This window comes from Herpailurus yagouaroundi, unplaced genomic scaffold (genome assembly GCF_014898765.1).
Source record: "Herpailurus yagouaroundi ecotype Mexico unplaced genomic scaffold, PumYag 222, whole genome shotgun sequence".
Lineage (NCBI taxonomy): Eukaryota > Metazoa > Chordata > Mammalia > Carnivora > Felidae > Herpailurus > Herpailurus yagouaroundi.
In genome coordinates, this window is record NW_024412453.1 from 1,597,554 (window position 1) to 1,616,219 (window position 18,666).

The 18,666-nt window shown below is 44.0% G+C and overlaps 1 protein-coding gene across 1 annotated transcript in view; it reads left to right on the forward strand.

Moving 5' to 3' along the window:
* USP31 (ubiquitin specific peptidase 31) overlaps positions 1 to 17,112 on the forward strand; it is a 73,656-nt gene extending 56,544 nt beyond the window's left edge. Inside the window, exons 16-18 of the mRNA XM_040459621.1 lie at positions 5,014 to 5,172; positions 6,616 to 6,768; positions 8,893 to 17,112. Of these exons, the coding sequence (XP_040315555.1) occupies positions 5,014 to 5,172; positions 6,616 to 6,768; positions 8,893 to 10,463 (1,883 nt within the window). The 3' untranslated portion in view covers positions 10,464 to 17,112. The remainder of the gene's footprint in view (positions 1 to 5,013; positions 5,173 to 6,615; positions 6,769 to 8,892) is intronic.
* The last annotated feature ends 1,554 nt before the right edge of the window (positions 17,113 to 18,666 follow it).

The window sequence follows — 18,666 nt, forward strand, 5'->3', positions numbered from 1 at the left end:
TCATCCGTGGGCTCATCATTCAAAAATAACCATTGGTAACATTTTTTAAAAATGTGATAAATATACATATCAAAATTTACCATTTTCACCATTTTTACGTGTATGGTTCAGTGGCATTAAGTGCATTTATGTTGTAGTGCTGCCCTCAACACCATCCATCTCTAGAACGTTTTTCTTCTTCCCAAGTTGAAACTCTGTTAAACAGCAAGTCCCTGTTGCCTTTCCCAGGCCCGGCCCGGACGCCCCCCCCCGGCCACTACTGTTCTGTCTCTATGAATCTGATTCTCTTGGAACCTTCTATAAGTGGAACCTTGCAAGTATTTGTCCTTTTGTGTCTGGCTTACTTCACGTAGCGTAATGTCTTTAAGATCCACCCATGTTACAGCACGTGTCAGAGTTTCCTTCATTTTTAAAGCTGAATAATACTATCCCATTGTATGTAGGTAACATTTCTTCCAGTGTTTTTCTGGACGGTTTGGCCATTATTTTACACTGTTGTGGTTGTACTGGTGTGTTCTGTTTAGGTGAACATTCATGGGGCACCTCCCGTGTAACTTGCACTGGGTTCACATCAGAGGCACATCAGAGATGAATAGGCCTCAAACTGTGTCTTCTAAGAGTGTAATCGAGCAGGGACATATAGGACCACATGATATGTCAGATCAGTAGTGTGTAATAGGTTGTGTGGTGCACAGAAGTGTACACAGCGGGAAGAGCAGGGGGCCAGTGGAGAGGGTGGTTAGAGCAAACTGGAGGCACAGGAGAAGCTGATGGGATAGTGGCCTGCACTTCAGGACTGTACCTGCTGACAGGAAGACAATAAAAAAAGTTCCAGAATCAGAAGCGTGGTGAGATGCGAGGGGTGTGTGTATGTCCCTGCATCCCAGTCTTCACACTTACCTGTTGTAACAGGAGTATTCAGTTGTCTGTGCTTAATTTGTATACACACTACTTTTTAGGACCACAGGATATTCTGTTGGTGGAACTCTAATTTTATATAGCCATTTCCTGTTGTTGAACATATCTACTGTTCCTGCTTTCTAACTTTGACCATAACACTGATGAACATCTTTTAGTTTACATTCTAGTTTTGTATTTCCTTGAGATGGAGTCTCAGAATTGGAATTATCCGTGATGAACATTGGGGAGGCACGCAGGCGTTGGGGCTCTTCCTTGGACATTCGTGTGTGTGGGGAGTCTATGGAGGGCACTGCTGTTAGTCTGGCCATCTGTGGGGGTGGGCGGCCAGGACTCGGAGTTTTGCTTCGCTCACACTCAACACATTTGACATGTATACTTGCAGGCACTTCCTTTCTTCATGAACTCAGTGCTTCATGCTACAAGATTCTAGGGTACCAGTGCTTCATAAAGGTCGGGGGTGGGGGTAGAGGAAGTCTGGCTCTACCAGCTGGTTTTTCAACTGTGTGGAGTTCCCTAGCAGTCAACCCTGAGACCTCCCTGTTGGGCTCCCGAACCCCTTTGCTGGCACATTCTCTCAACCTGCTTTCCCCGCGGGATGCAGGAGACAGGGAAGGTGACTGGATACAGTAATCTTATATTTTGGGGATGTGAGAGGAATGGTCCCAGCTTGGAGCATGTCTCATAGTGGAGCGGTTTGCTTTGCCTCTGCTTGCTCTAGAAGCTCGCTCAAGGAGAAGAATGAATGAGACTGAGAAGTATAAGTCCCCAGAAGACAGAGTTAATATTAATTAAACGTTTAGATATATTTCACCTAGTATTTTGGCTTAAACCAAATTTAAAATCTGGTGAGACTATATTTTGGTCTTGCATATTTTGTATTTATATTTGATGGGACCCATTTATATAATAAATGTCGTGTGTCTAATTGGATGTTTGCCTTTGGGGTGTTACCAGTCATATCTATGTTCTTTGATACTGAGTCATAGAATTACACGCCCAGGGACTCCTCAGATGGAAAGGAACTTAGAAATGGTTTAATTTCACTGGTTAGCTGGTGTGGTAACACCTTTGCCAGCATCCCTGGTTGGTGTTCGTCCACGTTCAGCTTTGGTAAAGAATGTGTCTTCCATTTATAATATTGTTTCTCAGGAAAGTAATGCAGTTTCTAGCAAGAAATTGTTGAGAAAAATGGGACAGTGCTGGATTTTAACCTATCATGTTACTCTTTAAAAAAAAAAAAAAAGTGAGGCATGAGCTGGGGCAGAGGGAGAGAGAATTGTAAGCAGGCTCCATACTCCATACAGAACCCAAGGCAGGGCTTGATCCTACGACCCTGGGATCATGACCTGAGCTGAAATCAAGAGTTGGACACTCAACCAACAACACCCCTCATGTTAATCTTTATATAGAGAAGACTTTGGAAAATGCCTGAAAACCCACAGGTACTTTGGAGGCAGCATAGTTTAGTGAAAGGAACGTGGGCTAGAGGCTAGACACCTCTTCGGAGCTCTGTGACCTACAGCAGGTAATCTTACTGGAACTTGGTGACCACGCCCGTGTGCTGGAACCGCTCATGCCTGCCTCTCAGGGCCTGTGTTACCTAGGAAAAGCTTAGGCTCTTTCTGCATCATTTCCCCCTTTGTGATGCTTAGGCCATACCACTGCTTTTCCAGTATATAAAATGTTTAGGGTTTTAGTTTAGAGAACATTTCAAATACCGTAGTGTTGTTGAATTCGAGATACCTTGTTTTTAAGTCCTTGTTTGGATTTTTTTTTAAGTTTATTTATTTTGAGAGAGAGGGCTTGAGCAGGGGAGGGGTAGAGAGAGAGAGAGAGAGAGAGAGAGAGAATCCCAAGCAGGTTCCATACTGTCCATACAGAGCCCGACGTGGGGCTCGATCCCATGAAGCATGAGATTGTGACTTGAACCGAAATCAAGAGTTGGACACTTAACTGCCTGAGCCACCCAGGCGCCCCTATTTGGGATTTTATTTTGCACTAGTTCTAGATATAATCAACTGGTACGTGCATAGCTAACTTGTGTATGGATTCTAGATCAAACTTCTATGAGGCAGAACCTGCCTTGTTCTTTTTTAAAATTTCCAATTTTATTTATTTATTTATTTATTTTTAATTTTTTTTTTTTTTAACGTTTATTTATTTTTGAGACAGAGAGAGACAGAGCATGAGCAGGGGAGGGTCAGAGAGAGAGGGAGACACAGAATCTGAAACGGGCTCTAGGCTCTGAGCTGTCAGCACAGAGCCCGACGCGGGGCTCGAACTCACGGACCGTGAGATCATGACCTGAGTTGAAGTCGGCCGCTTAACCGACTGAGCCACCCAGGCGCCCCTAAAATTTCCAATTTTTCACGACTCAATACTTATGTAAAAATACAGTAAGAATATCCCGGCAGTGTCCAGTTGCTATGAAAGTTTTTAAATGCTTATCTCAGTTTGAGTGCTTAGCTTGTTGTGGACTGGGACCAGTCTGCAAACCACAGTTTGAATAATACTTGTCTAGAAAACATTTGAGAAGCTAGTTCCAGAAAGAAAAGTGAGTTATCTGGTAAATACATTATTAAACCATTAATGTGTTCCTGGGCTGCCTTAGTTGCCGTGCTGTGACTGGGAACAGACTGTCCTGGAGAGAAGCCTACTGATGCTAGTGCAGGGCTGCTCTGTCACCTTGTCTCGGGGGCATGTCCCACTCTAGAACAGCCACCATCTCCCCAGCTGGGTCATTTATACGTTAGGCCTGACCTGCCCACTGACGAGTTGCTGTTTTACCAGCTCCTCGTGCTGCTTCTGTCTCTATTTCTCTCCCCTTTCTGGTCCCAGGAGTCCATGGCTGTACATGGCTTCCTTCCCCATGATCACAGATTCTTATTCTGCTCTTTTTTGGGACCTGTCTGGTTGTAACCCATCCTCGCCTGTATCCCCTTTATCTCTTAAGGCTCCATACTTTACAAATGTCGTTGTGGCCTGTCGAGGGAGTCACTCCTGGTGCCTCATGGGACCCTGTGTGCCCTGCCCCTCAGGCATTCAGCTAAATATTCTAGCCCTCATTTATTATCACCCCAATAAATGGGTATTTTTAGGAAGTGTGATAAGGTACTCCTCTGAATCAATTTTATCACACCCCTTGACATATCTTTACAAGATCACGTGGCTTCACAAACACTAAGTTCTTGTCTTTTGCTGGTACTTGAATGTTCTTAATTTCTATTTCAGGGTTAGAATTTGAACTGGAGAAAAACACACATGCATTCCTGAGCTCAAGTGTTCTTAGTTTGCCAGGGCGCTTCCACTGGGCATTACGTTGTTCATACTACCCCTGAGGGAAGCAGGATGGGATAGGGTTTAAGTGCAAACTCAGGGACTAGATACACCTGAAATGAGCTGGGTCCTGTCCTTCACCAGCTGCTTGACCTTTGGGCAAGCTGGTTAATCTTTTTGAACCTCTGTAAAATGGGAATAACAGAATAAATCTCATGGGATTAATTGAGGTATTTGGCACATAATAAGCACTAAACAAATACTAGCTGCTGCTATTATTAGTATCATTATTTCTAGTCCTATTTTCTATCTCTAATAAACACTGAAATGTTACAACATACTTAAATCAGGGTTTTCCAGCTTCAGCACTCTTGATAGTTTGGCTGGATAATTCTTGCTGTGGGGACTGTCCTGTGCATTGTGGAATGTTTTGCAGCATTCTTGATCTCCACTCACTCATTGCCAGTACTACCCTGTACCCTAGTTGTGACAGTCAAGAATGTCTCCATTTGTTGCCGGATGTCCCTAGCGGCGCAAAATCGTCTCAGGTTGAGACCCACTGCCTCAAGTAAATAAGTACGTTGGGCTTTCTAAGATTAAATAGAATTTTGTACATTTGGAATAGTTTGGAATGTCTTGAAACATTTTGCCTGAGCTCACAACCCAATTTGGATTTTTTACCACTTTGTGTGTAACTACGTGCGACCTTAAAAAGCTCTTGAATGAATTAGATGAGCCAAAGAGCTGGTGTCTGTGGGCAGAGTGGAGCGGCCGGTGCCCCCTCCCCTGGTACTGATGGCGGGCTCTTTTTGGCAGCCTACTGTAAGAACTCTGTGGACGGCCTCTGGTACTGCTTCGATGACAGTGACGTGCAGCAGCTGTCAGAAGATGAGGTCTGCACACAGACAGCGTACATCCTTTTCTACCAGAGGCGGACAGCTATTCCATCATGGTCAGCCAACAGCTCAGTGGCAGGTAAGGCCAGCCATTCTTCAGCAGCTTCTTCCTAGAGCAGAAGATTGTAATGGTCCAGAGAACTTCTCCACAAGGTCTCATGAGTCTGTTGTGTTGATCAGATAAATTCTCACATTTGAGTTTAACCTGGAAACCAAAATGACTGCAGTCAAGGAAATGGGGGTGGAATGTGCGAACCAGCAGAGTTCCCACGGAAGTGGGTAGCGCCGGTCTCAGAGTGAGCTTGCCATGTTTGCTTGTGGAACGAATGAATGAAAAAGCGGTATGGCTGCCACACTAAAAGCAAGAGGGAATGAGACCTGGCTTTCCCATGTTTCGGTCGCATCATCTGGAAGCACATCACATCCAAGCCACATATTTAAGCATCTGTAATGTGGGTGTACTAATAATATCTGCCTCATGGGGTCATTGCATGCATCAGATTACATAAATGTACGTTAGAGCCTTTTAGACCAAGTAAAAGCACCGTTAGAAATCGTTCTTTTTCCCGATGAGGTCGGCCTGTTCGGTTGGAAGGGTTGAAGGCTATAGTAATGATAGGTGGGCTGGATTTAGCTGGATGGGGTTTAGTCTGGATGCAGCCACATGGTCCAGACAAGGTGACGCACGCTCCTTAACGCAGCGTCTAAGAGACTGTGACCGACAATGGAGACATGGTAACATCGGATCATGTTAGAGAGTATTCACCCTGAATCTCCTTGAAGCTTCCGAGGGATTGGTTTGAAGCCGCTGAGAAGAGGAACCGCTGAACCGAGTGAACCCCTGCTGGAGTGAAGCCCCACTCAGTGCACCCACCCCTCAGTAGCTGCTCACCCAGTTGAGAGAGTGAGAACTCCAGTGCTCTAGTGCCTTCCCTCAGTGCTTTCCAGATTCTGAGATATGCTTGGAGATTACACCCTCTTGAGGTCTACTTGAGTCTTGTTCTCAGTTTCGAGAGCAGTTTATGTTGCTCTGGAATTTAAGGGCATCCCTGGAATGGACAGTACAGATGACATACAGCCTAGGTGTGTGCATGTTATGTGTTTGTATGTTAATATTGTGTAAACGACTTAACAATTCCACAAAGCAAGCTAAGAAATAACGGTGCACTGCCACTTTTATTTGCTCTGTGTTAGAATTTTTACTGTGTGTACTTAGAACGGTGCCTGGCAATAGGTGCTTAATAACTATTTGCAGAATGAGTATAGATGATTCTGTTGCCAGCACTTAAGATTTGCACTTTGCATTGTGAAGTGTCCATGCCAATGCTTGCATTTTATTACTATAAACATGAGTTAGTCTGCCCTCCTTCTTTGCATCTTGATGGGATATTCAAGCAGGGGTCTGGGAGGTAAGACTGACACAGGCCACCCCAGCTCAGGCACTGCCCCTTCACACGAGTGTGTGCCAGGGAGCCAGCCTGGGACTCCAGCCTGACCCCAGTGCCTGCTTCCTTTACTGCAGGCTCCACCAGCTCCTCCTTGTGTGAACACTGGGTGAGCCGGCTCCCGGGGAGCAAGCAAGCCAGCGTGACCTCCGCGGCGTCCTCCAGACGCACCTCTCTGGCCTCATTATCCGAGTCGGTGGAGATGACCGGAGAGAGGAGTGAAGACGATGGTGGGTATGGGTTTTGTGACAGATTTCCAAAGTGGCATCTCACGGACACGGCACAGGGTCCCTCACGCTTAGGAGCTAGGCCCCAAGAAGATTGTCGGAGAAGGTAAAAGGTCTGTGTGGCTGTACGGTCATAAGTACCATTTTATATAAATCTGGTTATTCGCTTTTCCTCTGTGAGCTCTAGGATGAGTTTCTCCTTGTACTTCATTATTTTCTACTTCTAAGGCTTAGTGTGGAGGCTGGAGCTTTAACTCTACAATAAGGGATACATTTCTTTCCGAGCGCTTTCCAAAGTGCTCAGTGCTTTGCCCAGGGCCGCCTGGTGAGGAGTTGCTGTGCTCGCCCAGTGTGGGGGCTTCCCGGCTTTCAGCTTTTCCCCTTTCCACTGCCGTTTCCTTTACAGGAATTTGTGGCATGTTCTTTTAAGTGCAGAAGCATCTAGAACAGAAACTCTTGACTCTGCATAAAAGAATTCTGAAGATGGTCACAGTACGGATACTTGGGGAAACACAATACAAATAGAACTATGGGTTTTTTTTGTTTTTTTGTTTTTGGGTTTGTTTTTTTTGTTTTGTTTTGTTTTGTTTTTTACCTTCACTTACGCTTGAGTAATGGCAGCCCTCAGTTCTGACAGGAACCCCAGGTGGTGCGGGAAGGATCAGGCAGCCCTAGCATTGAGGCTGGAGGAGGTGAGAGTGAGCTCAGCTTCTCTAATGAGGACAGTGACTCATCTCCCAAGCCTGCAGCCAGCATGTCGGTTGCTGTAATCTGCATCTAGTGATGGGTAATTGTGAGACCATGAAGTGAAGGAAAACTGCAGGAGGGTGGACGGGGGCCGCCAGGCCAGGGAGGTCTGCCTCATTGTAGCTCCAGGCCTGCTTGCTTTTCTGGCTTGTTGCCTTTTTCTTTGTAAAATAACAAGAGTACTGGGCCAGAATTGCTAACAAGCTCCTGATACTTTATGAAAATCCGACCACTGAGTCTTTGCTTTTTCAGGTAGAGGTTTTTCTCAACACAGCTTTTTAAACTTAGAATTCACTGTTGTTTTAACAGTAAGCTGGTTTGCCCCTGGTCTGTTTTTAGACAGTGTAGTTGGTGAGATCAGTATCCTCTTAAGCATCATCATCACAGTGGTGCCGGGGGGTGCCCACAGAACAGAGCCTGTCTCCGAGGATCTTATCTGGACAGAGCTTTATAAATACTGCAGCCACAGTACCAAGTGTGTATGGAAGTTAATTTAGAATCTTTTCTTTGGAAGGAAGTTTTAAGGCACTCAGAATAGAAGTATGTAGTTCTAATTGTGAACATTTTCTTCGGAAGTTTGAAATCACTCAGGGTAGGAGTGTATTGTTCTAATTATGATTGTCATCTCTAGAAGTTTGAAGTCAGGATAGGAGTGTATCGTCTCTGTTCTTTTTCACCGATCTGCTGTTATACTCAATAATGTCAGGCCAAGCTGCATGTGGCATTGAGTTGGGGGCAAGGGTTTGTGTTTCTGGTATTAGCTCTGCCTCTAATTTTGTGTAATCTTGGGCAGAGACTTCACTTCTGTGGGCTCGGGCTCTGGATGTCCTTAGGTGGGTCAGTAGCTCACATTTACTGTGCATGTGTGGAGTGCCAGGTGGGCACAGGACTTTCAGGATTTTATTTAGTTCTTACAGTAGTCCTGTGAGTTAGAGCAGGGATCAGCAAGCGACAGCCTATGGGCCAAGTATGAGCTCTGCCTTTATTTGTAAATAAGGTTTTGGAACACAGGCACTCCCATTTGTTTATGTGTCTTCTCTGGTTGCTTTTGTGCTGCAGTGGCAGAGTTGAGTGGTTGGCCCACAAAACCTAGAGTGTTAACTGGGCCTTTCCAAGGGAGGTCTCCTGACCCCCGACGTACAGAAAGAAGATCGATAGTTTGCCGATCCCTGAGTTGGAATGTCCCTGTTTTATAGATAGGGGACTGAACTCCAAGAAGTTGCAGTTGTGTGGCTGCTCCTTGACCCCAGACATGCTGGCCCTGAAGGTCATGCTCCTGTCATTCCACCAGGCTTGCCTTCCTTCCATCTTCAGTATCTTAAGGTGTTGCTCAGACATGTTTTCGGTGTAGCTTAATGCTGTTCTCTCTGCTGCATTCAGGAGGTTTCTCAACTCGACCATTCGTGAGAAGCGTCCAGCGTCAGAGCATGTCATCCAGATCTTCTGTCACCAGCCCCTTGGCGGTTAACGACAATTGCATTAGACCTTCTTGGTCCCTGTCTGCTAAGCTGCAGATGCGCTCCAATTCTCCTTCCCGGTTCTCAGGAGACTCTCCGATCCACACCTCTGCCTCCACCTTGGAGAAGATCGGGGAGGCGGTGGATGATAAGGTCTCCATCTCTTGCTTTGGCAGCTTGAGGAACCTTTCTAGCAGTTTCCAGGAACCAAGTGATAGTCACGGCCGACGTGAGCACAAGGCTGTGGGTCGGGCCCCTCTGGCTGTCATGGAAGGCGTGTTCAGAGATGAATCAGACACCCACAAATTGAACTCCGGTGTTTTAGACACACAGAGCAAAAACTTAGCACAAGGGGATTGCGTGCCCCCCATCTCCGATCCTTTTGATAATAATAACCAGATTGCTTATGTGGATCAGAGCGATTCTGTAGACAGCTCTCCAGTCAAAGAGGTGAAACCCACGAGCCACCCAGGCTCCCTTGCAAAGAAACCAGAGAGCACAGCCAAGAGCTCTCCCAGCTCCAAAGGCGCTTCTGAGCCAGATAGAAGCTTGCGGAAGGGGAGACCAGTCTTGGCAAGCCAGGAATCATCTCTTTCAAGTACGTCCCCTTCTTCTCCTGTTCCTGTAAAAGTTTCTATAAAGCCCTCCCGCTCCCGAAGCAAAGCAGATTCTTCTTCCAGAGCCAGTGGACGGCATTCCTCCCCTGGCCCTGCCCAGCCTAGAAAGGAGTCCTCCCCCAAATCCCAAGACTCCGTGTCATCTCCTTCACCCCAGAGGCAGAAGTCCTCTTCCTCCCTCGCCTACACTCCTTCCTCCGCATCTGCCAAAAAAGCCCCCGCCCCTGCTGCAAGGGGCCCCTTCCCTCCTGGGAAGAGCAGGACTTCAGACAGGAGCTTGAGTAGAGAGGGCTCCAGACAGAGCCTGGCTTCCGACAGAGCCAGTGTCACCTCCAGCTCCAAACCCAACTCCCCTCGGGTGAGCCAAGCCAGGGTGGGGGAGGGCCGAGGAGATGGAAAGCACGTCAGGAGCTCCTCTATGGCCAGTCTGCGCTCCCCCAACACAAGCATGAAGGCTGGTCTGAAGAGGGACAGCAAGTCAGAGGACAAGGGGCTATCCTTCTTCAAGTCAGCCTTGAGACAGAAGGAAACCCGGCGGTCAACTGACCTTGGCAAAACAACCTTGCTCTCCAAGAAGGCCGGCAGTAGCTCTGCCAAGTTGGCCAGTAAGAATGCCGTGGATGACAAGGCAGAGAAAGGCTACCAGCCTGCAGGTTCCCAGCAGCCAAATGCAAGTGCAGTTGGAAAAGAGCAGCTTGTCTCCAAGGACCCTGCTTCTGCTAAACATTCCCTGCTGTCTGCTCGCAAATCTAAGTCTTCCCAGCTAGATTCTGGAGTGCCCTCATCTCCTGGTGGCAGGCAGTCTGCTGAGAAATCCTCAAAAAAGTTATCTTCTAGCATGCAAACCTCTGCACGGCCTTCTCAAAAACCTCAGTGATGTTTCTGCAATCCAAGTGTTTTATCTGTAAAGATGTTTATTTATTTAGAACCCCTTTCCCCCCACCAAAGCCCTCTATGCTTTTGTTTTATATGTTTTAGGTCACGTGCCTGACGTGCGAGTGTGTGTGCGTGTGTGTTTATGTGTGTGTATGTGTGTGTGTGTAGAATTCAACTGCAAATTGTTAAAAGCGTCGCCTTATTCTGCCATTGAACCAAATAACAGCCATAGGCAAAGTATTGATACCAAGCTAACTGGAATCATTGTAGACGAGACCCTGGGCGGTCCCTTTAGCAATTGTACATATTTCTTTCTAGAGAACTCTAATGACTTTCGTTGGACACTAGGGTTTGGAAACCTGTGAACCAGTTAAGCTGTCATTAGTGTGTGCTGTAGAGGGATCAGTTATTTGACTTGGGTTTCATCTGAGCAGGATTTGTCCTCACAGCTGATTGTCATGTGGCACCAGGAGCTCTAAAAACTGTGACACTAACAAACAAACTGAGAGAAGACTGTTGCTTTCTGCACTTTGGCCCCATCTACCAGTCTCTGTGAAGGGCAATATTTTAACACTAATGTTTCTCAGGTATATACTCAGCTAGTCTAGGGTGGATGCGCATCAGCAAGAGGGTTAACCAAGAAGGTGGCCTGTGGGTGACTGTCCTTTCTCCAACTGCCACAGATAGAAGTTTCTGGAGGTAGAAATGAAGTCCTTCATAACTGCAAAGATGTGTGTACTACACGCTATCTTGGTTCTTTGGAGATGTCCTAAGGGGTGGCAAGTTGGACAGCCAGAAAGCCAGTCACTAGTTAATTTTGTTTTCCTTCTAAATTTGCTAGCTAAGGCCATTGGGATTTTGAAATGTAGTAGAGCAGTTAACACCTTTGAAAGATGCCTGGAAAAAAAAAAAAGGATTCTGAACCGGATGTATGAATTTGTACCATTTCCCTTCTCTGGTGTTGCTTGTTCCTTGTGTTAGAAGCCAACAGCTCCATGCTGCCCTGGGTGCACATGCCCACATTTCTTATATCTTGGGGAGAGGAAAGATGTTGCCTGATGCCAAAAGTCAGTTGATGGTGTGTTGGAGTGATGTGTGACAAAGTATTACGTGTGTGCTTCTGATCTGCCTGGCAAAGTTACAGACTGCTCTTCAGTAAATCATTTATTTTTTCTTAGTGGTTAAGATTTCATCTCTTACCCAGAACTCACAAGCAGGATTGGAGCATGTTCCGTCTGGCATTGTCAGTGAGAAAACAAGGGAACCTCACAGAAATCTCACAGATAAGCAAGATCATAGTTCTTCAGGCTTTCTGGAGGTATCCTGGAAATTCTTAGCCTTTTTTTTTTTTTTTCCATTTTTCTATTTTTCTTTTTTTTTTTAATGTCAGGAGAGCCATGGTCCTGATTCTCTTTGAATAGCATTTGTCACTTTGCCATGAGATACAGCATGCTAAGTTTATATGCTTTTAAATATTAACTTTTAAAAAAAAATCATAAACTTTCCAGTTCTTCCTGAATTCTTGGTGCACAGATCCATTTATAATCTCCCTTTTCAGTATTGCTGTGTGTGAAGTAATTAGAGCACATACACATGCACAGCTATGAATTCTGCGCTGCCTTTTGTTTTGTTTTCTCCCCATAAATACCTCTTGGGAAACATTTCCAGTAGGTTTCTTAACTTTATTTTGCTGCTATTTGAGCATTAGCAGGTAACTTACAAGTCTGGAGGCCATTTTATGTTGAGGGTAGCTGGAATTTTAGACCCTTGCAATATTTAAGACTTAGATACTCAGCCTTGTGAAAGTTACCTTGTGCTCTGTGAATCTCATCGAACGTGAGCCTGTTGCCCAGTGCACTCAGTCCTGTACTCGCCCCTGCACCAGGTGTCCCTGTTTCACTGCGCAGGTGGCTGTGGGTTCCTAAAGCAGCATCCCTCTCCTCTGTCGTAGTGTAACTGCCGCTGACTGGCTGCCTGCAGTAGTGTTATTGCTGCCAACAGCACACCAACAGCCCTGCGAATGTTTTGCCACCGCTGGTTTTTCTGTGTTGCTTTTATTTCCTGGAAAGTACGCACCAATAATGGGATCGTCGGTTGCAGGAGTTTGATTTGAGCCTTTTTCTTTTAATAGGTAAATCTCATTTGAAATCTCCTACCTGAAGCTCTGAAACAGTCTTAGAATTAAAGTTTGACTACACAGAGGGTTTTAATAACACCTTTTCCTGAGGCTGTTATCGGTTAAGCATTAATAGAATCTGGTTTAATTTTCACGTGGCAAATATTTTTATTCTTGTATCCTCCAGGAATGGATTTCCCATTATGTCTAGTGTCTTAAGCACACACACACACACACACACACACACACTCTCTCCAAAAAACACCTCTACAAATTCCTTTAATTTTCTATGGTATCTAGAAATAAAATTTCAGTATCAGTAAATTATATGTCTATGGAGTTTAGTCCTTCTTCCAGATTTAAATGAAAAAATACTGTGGTATTGTCAAGGTAACTTTAAGCTATTCTTTCTGTGCTTGGTAAACAATGAAAATCTCATCCCCAACTACTAGGTATAACCTTTAAGACACAGAAAAGGAGATTTGCCCAGAAGTTTGGAGGTGTTCTTTGAGGTGTGAAATATGGGAAAATTATTACTTGGTTCAATTCAGTTGTTTGGTAGGTTAGGGACTTGGTGTTTGCTTTGCTTTTTATTTTCCTGGTAGCATTTGGCACAGAAGCACATCTGCTTTGGGGTTAAAAATCATCTGTTGAGGATGGTGGGCCTAGGTTTCTGGTTGACAACTGAGTGGGCCTGACTAGAGCAGTCATTTCCTGGTGGACACAGAATAATCCCTGACAGTAGTGTTACTCCGTAATGTTTGTTTGCTTTTAAAAAACTTTATTTTTGATTTCTTTTCCTGTAAACATGCAGTGCACTGAGGCTATTCCATTCCTTAAGACAGCCCTACACCTTGCCTTTGTAATCTCTTATATAACGTGGAAGCACAAAGAAACTGCTAAGCTCACGTCATCTCAAGATCATCTCCCAGCCCTTGTATTTTCCCATCCTAAAAGCAGCCTAACTGAAAGTAAGTCATACCTCGCTGGACCAGTAGAAGTGGATGTGGGCATATTTGTGGTCTGGTAAAACATTGTAATTATCTGTGAGGCTGTCCTAAACTCTTGCAATCATTCTTTCCTCTCTCATTCATTAATTCTGCAAACATTCGTTGAGGGCCTGCTTTGCTCATAAAGGCAAGCTGAAAGCTTCAGGAATTTGCTGTAGCTGAGGAGCCCTGGGAACACAGCCGATGAACCAGGGGATGCCGGTGAGGCCCTAGATGGAGTGACGGTCCCCCGAACAAAAAGATCAGGTGGATTCTGGTGAACCGGCCAAGGCCTGTGGTCCTCTTGAGCAAGTCTCTCCTGTTCTGGAAACCAAAAGTGCCCTTCTTCATCTTCAGAGACATTTTACTCTTACATCCACTTTTTCAGACTGAGCTGTCTCTACGAGTTAGCGGTTGAAAATCCATTACAGAATCACTTTCCATTAGAATTTGGTCATCCACATTTGTTTGAAATAGATGTGGGGATTGGGGGGTGGGGGACAAATTGCCATCCCTCTAAATAGCTATCATGCTAAAAAGTAGGAACAGTATGTAAAGGAAGCAGTAGTGGCAGCCTTTAGGAAAAATGGAACAGAGAAGAGCTGTGAACAAAGCTCACTTATTTCAAATAAACATGTTTTTAAAAATAGATTGACATCTGATGTTACATTTCATTCTGACAAATTACTGAACAGCTGACGTTATTGTTTCCTATGTAGGTTATTAGAATTATTGGATGCTATGATAATTAGTGTTTCTGGGTTGGGTTTTTGAGATAGTATGCAAATCATAAGCACAGTTTCAATAAAACACATATTCTGTGAGGCATGTTGAACTTGTATTATTTGGAATTGAGAAGAGCAAAACTTGCTGACAAAACAGTGCCCGTATCATAAACAGAAAGTAGCTGTTCCTGCACAGACTGTCCGTCTTTACTTTCATAAAGGGTACATAATTGTTAAACCTGACTACATCTTTTGGGGGGAAATCCTATGCTTTTATTTAAATGAACACTTAGTGTTTCACACTGCCTTTTGATCAACTCTCAAAGTGTTTGTTTTGCAGCTGCAATTTGAGCGTGACCGGTCATTTCCGCACCCCCCACCCCAAGTAATGAAAACAATTTTGCATGGCCTCCATCTAACCCAGAAAGCATGTTCTTACCACCTATGCAAACAACGAATACAAAATGTGGGATACACTAAATGTGAATTTTAAAAAAGGCGATTCTTGGATTATGGAGCTCTATTTTTGAATTTGTAATTTTTTACATGTGGCTTAATCATCAATAGAGAAGAGCATGAATGTGTTTTCTTGTTTTGCTTTGCACATGTTTCTCTTTGCTGATTTTTTTTTTATCGTTGGCAAGATTGTATGAAAATAAGTATTTTGCAAGCACGAGTGGAATTGGATATGTTGAACACACACGGGTTTATATACTGTATTTAGCCTGAAGACTTTCCTAAAGTATTTTGTTCTAAAAATAACCTGCCATTTTCTATAGATTTTAATTTTTTATATCTTCTAGGGTTCTATCGTGGTCACAAGGAGAGAATGTGGCTTCTAACAGTGCTAACAATTTTAAAATGTTTTTGTAGAGACTTAGAGCTGTTTTGGAAAGCTGTGGAGCTTCGCAGCCACTGGTCACAATAAGAATAAGCTCATGGAATTTATGGTAGCAGTCTACAGTGGATTAGGTTCTAGATCCATCTCACATTCATTTAAAAACTGGTGTTTCCCAATTTTGGAGGGAAGGGAGATCCATTGCAGGCTCGGGAGGCTTTTTGAGTCTCATACGTGTACTTTCCCCAAGATTCTGTTAAGCCTCTTCTGAATGACTTGTCTGAGATTCTGATACCCAGCATTCACTAGAATCATCTAGAGAACTTTTAAAAATGCTTGGGTCCCACTCCCAAGCTTTTGCTCTAACTAGTATAGGGGCAGGTCCCAGAAATTGCCGTACATTTTAAAGCTCTTGGGGGTTTCTGATATGTAGTCAGAACTGAGAACCACTGTGCTTACACCATCCCTATGGTGAGAATCACTGCCATGTGAAGCACTCAGGAGTGACTCAGACTCCTCTGTTTCGTTGGAGAAGAAAGGAAAAAAAGATTGAGAATTACTGATATTAACATCCTGTTTGAAATAAGGGAGCCTTTCTGATTTGAGGCCCTGTTTGGGAGCTTGGAGCATTTTGTGGGCGGCCCAGCACTTTTGCCACTCTGGTGGGATTTGGTGGTCTTTAGTTTGCTAGATCAGACAGAGTTCCCTGTGGGGTGTGCATCTTTCCCAGAGCCTTTTCCCTGGATGCCGCCACAGGACCAGACCCACAGGGGAGTAGGGAAGTCATCCTGAGTTTAAAAATGCTGAAGCGAAGCCTTCAGTGGCTTGGAGAACCTGTCCTGATTTTGATGGAACAATTGTTTCTGTAGTAATTACAAATAGCCGACTCCAGGCTGCCACCTAGTTTCCTAGTTGGCTCATTCTCTACTTCTCCACAGGGTAGTTTCAGAAGTGATTTTACTTTTAAAATGACTGTAAAGCATTTTGTTTGGATTTTTTTTTTTTTAGTAACCCCCAGTATTTATTCTTGTAATTAAAAAAAATCAAATAATACTCATCTAAATACTCATCATTTGCCTACTATGGAGGCAAATGAAATTTACTTTTGATCTGTGGTGAGCTGCACTTACATCTTCAAAGTAGTCTGCTATGCTTTTTCAGGTGGTTTCATCCTGTTGAGCATTATGCTGCCTACCAAAAAACAAAACAAAACAAAACAAAACAAAACAAAACACACAATTTACCTGGTGTTTTCAACATTTCAAGGAGTGAAGATCTAAGTAGAAATCCAAATTGGAAATCCTCCTTTAGAAAAGCCCCTTGAAGCAGAGTTCCCTGTCGCGACGGTGAAAAGGTGGTATGGTTTCCTAGGTGCTATTCTAAGTGGTGTGGTGTCATGACATCAAAGGGGAAGGCAGATCCAGTGTTTTCTGAAGCTCAGGTTCTCTTCTGTAGGCCTTTCGGATATGTGTTTATGTTCCCTATCGGTTTGCTCACCAACTGTGCCTCTCACCACTGGTTAAAATCGAATTCAAGCCCCATTACCAAAATCGTTTCTTCATTGAACTCCTCAGTGTCACACTGGAATTTGTGTAGTTGTCTCACAAGCTGCATGTCCTGTCACTGTACACGCAATGCTTTGGTACTGTTCATGCACCATTCGTAGTGATTTCTGTATGATTTTCTTGTTTTGTTGTACGGTAATAATGGAAGGCAGGATGTCTTTCCTTGAGGCCGAAGAAAAGTGTGTCATTTTAAATTATTTTAGAACAAGTGCATGAGATGTGTCACTGACTTCTGTTATTTATTTGTATGTTTTATTATTCCAGGTGTATGCACTTTTAAAAAGCAAAATTTATATTTTTATGTTTAAAACGTTTTATTTCTGGAACAGCAGTTGATTATATAGTATACAGTTGGAATTAAGAGAAAAGTGGAAAATGTAACAATATAATAAATTTATTACATGATGCCCTCTTTAAGCCATATTCCTCTTTCTCCCCCTTACCAACATGTATCTTTTTGGTATTGACTAGCCTTGAAAATTAAGCAGAAATTATCTTTGTACCACACTGATCTCTACAAAACTCTTTAGAACCGTAGTGTTAAATGAAAAAAAGCAACTTAACAGAAGGATATAGATACTCTATATGTAAAATTTTAAAACAAAAAAATCACATCTATGCTTAATTTAATTTTCACAGTTGGGGATTATTATTCCCACTTTTCCAAGAGGCAGATTGTCCTCGGCCATGGGGCCGAGCAAGAACTCACAGTCTGGCTTAATTCCAGTGAAGGAGCCATTCTTTTCTGTGCCCTCTCTTGTGCCCGGATAACCTCCTTTTTAACTGTCTTGTTCTGATAAAATGTTCTCCACGGTCTTTACCTCCCCTTAGGACAGGACTCCCTGTTGAGGATGTCACATTACTTATGACCACTTGGGGGCACCAAAGATCACCATCATGAAATGGAATTTAAAAGTCTAGTGCGTGTGTGTTCTATGCCTGACTGTTGAAATGCTTATTCATTATGAATTGAGTGCATTTTCAGTGAGCAGGGGTTTCAGTTTATATGAGTACCTCACCAGCCTTCATTTTTCCTGGAAACTACTAAATGGAGGTCATAGAGGAGATCTTGTTTTCTAAAGCACAGCATGATGATTTAGGGTTAGGGCAGGGAAACCTTTCCTAATCCAGGACACATGTGAACCACATGCCCTAAAACCGAGGTGCAGCACTTACAAACCTCTCTAGTTTTGAATAGTAAAGTTTTGCTTTAGGTTCTCTAAAGAGTTTAACCATGTAGTACACTGATTGATTATTCAGGAAGCTTCATTATGCCTGAAAGTATTTGCATGTCGTGAAATACATAGATTTAATAGTTCTGCAGATATTTAAGGATCATTTTGTCTCCACAGAATTTGGAAGATTATTTTTAAAAATTTGAATGATTAGATCTCCCTGTACACCTTTCTGTCCTCTGTCAGTCTTCCCAGAAAAAGCCAAAGGCATATAAAGCCCTGGGCCCTGGACCACATGTTTCTGTATGCCCAGGGAGTGATTCTAGGCCACTGTAACTCTGCAGGATGTGGCTTAGGCCTGTTCCCCACCCTCAATGTCCCTTTTCTCTTTCTGAGGCATGCTCCTGCATTCTCCCAAGTGAAGGTTTTGGTTTTCCATTTTGTAGACCTGGGTCTCAGGCATCTCCACCCAGGTCACCTGGGAGATCACCTCTCTCTGGGTGGGTTGGGTGTATCTCATTTAGAACCCTCTGGAATTCAGTCTTGATTTGGTCTGGTCTTAGCCATGTTTCTCATCCCCTGTCAACACTTGCTACTTGGAGAGAGGACCAGGGCTGTCTCCCAGAGTGATAGGTTTTTGCATCACGTCATATAGCCTGATGGCCTGGCACCTCATTTCTTAATGAACGTTCAGAGATGTGATGTTAATTTGACTTGCTCTTTGTATTTCTAACAGCTTAGTTTTTCTTGAAGTGAGAAGGTGATGTGAGTGAAACCAGGCTCTCCTGCACTTCAC